Here is a 4109-nt window from a genome sequence, read left to right on the forward strand (position 1 = left end):
AGCAGCTGGTGAATTTGAACCACTGACTTTGCAGCTCAAACTGACCTTGTCAAGTGTTCAGCCTACAGTGCCACACCAGAACTACAGTTTAATAATGTTGTTGTTATTGTTAAGTGCCGTTGAGTCAGTTCCAACTCATAGTGACCCTGTATAAGGTTTCTGAGGAACAGCTGGTGAGCTTGAACCACCGAATTTCCAGTTCAAACTGACTTTGCAATGCAGTGCATTAACCCATAATGCCACACCATGACTCCACAGCAGTATGAACATGCTAAAAAGAAGGGATTCTGACGCCTCCTGGTGCCAGGTTCAGTCTGGTCAAAATAATAAAGTAAAATGTAACAGTTGTGGGAGCAAGGAAAAGCCAGTATTTCCAGAACAAAAAACAGAATATCTTCTAGAATGATTAGAAGAATCTTTTAGTTAACAGACTTCTTTAAAGACTAAAAAATAAATATTTTCATAGCGAGCTCACAGGCAAAGGAGAAGGGAAACAGCAAAGAAGGGCCTGCTAGATTTCTGTTCTCCCAGAAAGCAGTTCAGGAAAGAAGTACTTGGTCTCTCCCAGAGACATCACCAGGAAAGCTCCTTTAGGGAGGTTTCCCAGACAGATGTTTAGGGATCCCTGGTTTATATCACCCAAACCCCTTCTTTCTCAAGAGGGTAGTGGGGCATCAACAGGACTACTATGAATTCACTGGAGTCTTTAAACACAAATGCTAAATCCTTAAAATAATCAAAACTCTGTTAGTTAAAAATGAAACAAAGTACATTATGGTACGTAAATACAGTACCACCAAAAGCATAAAATTCAGACAGTAAATGTGCCCCCCCCAACACACACATACAATTTAACACGGCCACCACTCACCTACACCAGCCTCTCCGTAGCCCAAGTGGGGCGGGATGACCACTGTTCGTTTCTCTCCAACACACATCTCTCTAAGAGCCATATCCATGCCCAGCACGACCTGTCCAGACCCCAAAACGATATTATACGTTTTGCCTAAATTCCACCTGAGAATGAAACAGAAGAGTTTCTAATTAGGCCACCAACTTGTTGGTACTTGAGAGTGATCTCATGAGAAAAACACAACATCCTATCCGTGGTATTTCTGCCAAAGATGTACAATCTTGATCTAATCATGAAGAACATTCTGTACAATAACCAGCCTATATCTTCAAAATGTCAAGGTTAAATCGACCTTATGGTTGAGTGCTTACACCAGGACTCCCCTCAAAGTAGAGCTGACCTTAATAACATGAATGGAGCAAAGCTTTCGGGATCTTCATTTGCTGATGTGGCATAACTCAGAATAAGAAAAAAACATCGACTAATAATCACAATTGTGGAATGTACAAAGTATGAATTTAGGAAAATTAGAAGTTGTCAAAAATGAAATGGAATGCATAAAGATCTATATCCTAGGCATTGGTAAGTTTATTGGCTACTCTGTATCAGATAATCATATGGTCTACTGGAAATGACAAATTGAAGAGGAATAACAACACAATCATTATCAAAAAGAGCATTTCAAGATCTATATTGTAAAGTTTTTTGCCGTGAAGCCATCAAGGCAAGCAATCAAGTTCCTTCAGGACAAACCCCCCTCTAAATCTGAAACTCAAAGGGAACACATGAGCAGGCATGTAAACTTGCTGGCAACCACACTGGCTACTGGTGAGTGGATTAGTGGGAAAGGCAGCAATGAAGAAATGGGCTGAGTTCAACCACGTTCCATAGACTCCCGTTGACTTGGAGATGAGAGAGAGAAGAGAAAGAGCTGGTTGGTCCAAAGTGTAGTGAGACCTGGGAACACTTGAGCCCATGGACAAGGATATAGCTATAGAGGGCTAGAGCTGAGAGTGAAGCAGCTGATATGAAGTGAGGAGAGACGCACAAGAACACCCAAACTTGCAGACACTACCCATTTGACCTAACCTCGATGGCTTGATAATCAGAACTCGACTAGAGGAAGATAAAAAAACAATTTTTAAAATAAAGGAAACAAGGGTAAATTGCTGCAATTTGATGAACTTGGCCTATACTCATGGAAGTAGTAACTCTAAATACCAACAGAGAGGGAAGGAGTCTTCACATCAAGTGTCAATGCTATCCCCTCTGTACACAGGGTAGATAGGGACAGGCAACTTAGACACTGGCTACCTAAAATGAGGGGCAATAAAGGCACTAAGTGACTATCTTACAGGTTTCAAGAGGGAGTTTAGTTTAAGAGTGGGGGGCAGGGGGTAGACAGTATCCCCATGGAATAGTTTTCATCTTGTCTAGATGGATCGGGTAAAAAGAGATGGGGATAAGACACTTATGATTCAATAGTGAGTAATTGTTATCATGACCAATTCAGAATGTCACATTTGTAAAGGCAGAAGGTTTGTAACAAAAATAAGGGAGTAATTAATCTTATAGTCCAGGAACAGAGACTCCTAGGACCATTAAGGGAGAAGAGCACAAGCGGAATGCAGGACCATTAAGGGAGAGGAGTGCAAGCGGAATGCAGGACCCTATCCAGAGAAGCAGCGACACCAGAGATAAAAGCAGAGATGGGGACATAGAGAGAGGGAGCAGCTGAGGACTCTAGATTCATGGGAAGAGAGGGACTAAGAGTTGGTGGCTAGGAGGCAGGCTTGTAGAATGTGCCCTTTGGTGGTTTAAATTATATTATATATGCCTGAGTGTTCTTGTTGTGTTTTTTTTTTTTAAAAAAGAGCTAAAATGAATATAGAGAAATACGTGGAGGGGATTATAATCATTGCATGAAATAAAGCATATGATTTGTTGAATGTAGAACTGATGATCTGCTCTGTAAACTTTTACTCAATTCATAATAAAAACTTTAAAAAAACACTATCTTGTAGTACAATGCTGTCTGTGATAGAATAATATTCATATGCCTACAAGACCAGTTAATACTACTATTATTCAAATTTATGCATAAACCACTGAAGCCAGTGATGATGAAATTGCGGCATTCAACCAATGTCTTCAGTCTGAAATTGATCAAGCATGCAATCAAGATGCATTGATAATTGCTAGTGATGGGAATGTGAAAAGTTGGAAGCAAAGATCAGTAGTTGGAAAATATGACCTTGGTGATAGAAATGAGGCTGGAGATTGCATGATAGAATTTTGCAAGACCAATGACTTCTTCATTGCAAATACAGTTTTTCAACAATGTAAGAGGCAACCATGTTCCTGGAACTCACCAGACAGAACAGACAGGAATCAATTTAAGTATATCCATGGGAGGAGACAATGCAGAAGCACAGTATCATCAGGGAAAACAAAACCAGGGGTAGACTGTGGAACAGACTACCAACTGCTCATATGCAAGTTCAGGCTGACGCTGAAAAAAACCTAAAACAACTCCACAAGAGCCACAATATGGCCTTGCATACATCCCACCTGAAATAAGAGACCATTTCAAGAACAGATTTGTTGTATTAGACACTAATGACAGAAGGCCAGGAGAGTTGTGGATGACATCAAGAACATCATATAGGAAGAAAGCAAAAGGTCATTTAAAAGACAGGAAAAATAGAAAAGACCAAAGTGGATGTCAAAAGGGACTCTGAAACTTGCTCTTGAGCATAAAGAAGCTAAAGCGACAGGTAGAAATGATGATGTAAAATCGTTGAACAAAAAATTTCAAAGGGCAGCTGGAGAAGACGAACTCAAAGATTATTAATGGAAAGTTAACCTGGATTATTAATGGATTATTAACCTGGAGTTAGAGGACCAAAATGGAAGAACACACTCAGCATTTCTCAAACGGAAAGATCTGAAGAAAAACTTCAAGTCTTGGGTTGCAGTATGGAAAGCCCTGGTAGCACAATGGGTTACACGTTGGCCTTAACATCAAGGTCAGAAGTTTGATTTCACCAGCCTCAGAAACCCTTTATAGGGTCACTAAGAGTCAGAACCAAATAGACAGTACATAACAACTAACCATGCACAAAATATTGAATGACACTGGAAACATCAAAAGAAGATGGAAGAAATACAGAGCACTGTACTAAAAAAAAGGTAGTTATTCAGTCATTTCACGACGTACCATATAATCAAGAATCGATGGTAATCTTGGAATGGT

At 40.0% G+C, this 4109-nt stretch overlaps 1 protein-coding gene across 4 annotated transcripts in view; it reads right to left on the minus strand.

Moving 5' to 3' along the window:
- Nucleotides 1–4109, minus strand: part of FKBP9 (FK506 binding protein 9, 63 kDa) — a 93084-nt gene that overhangs the window by 15858 nt on the left and 73117 nt on the right. For all 4 annotated transcript variants that reach the window (XM_006832147.1, XM_006832145.1, XM_006832148.1 and 1 more), the window contains one exon: nt 872–1017. In XM_006832147.1, coding sequence (XP_006832210.1) covers nt 872–1017 — 146 coding nt within the window. The remainder of the gene's footprint in view (nt 1–871; nt 1018–4109) is intronic.

Source organism: Chrysochloris asiatica, unplaced genomic scaffold (genome assembly GCF_000296735.1).
Source record: "Chrysochloris asiatica unplaced genomic scaffold, ChrAsi1.0 scaffold00006, whole genome shotgun sequence".
Classification (NCBI taxonomy): Eukaryota; Metazoa; Chordata; class Mammalia; order Afrosoricida; family Chrysochloridae; genus Chrysochloris; species Chrysochloris asiatica.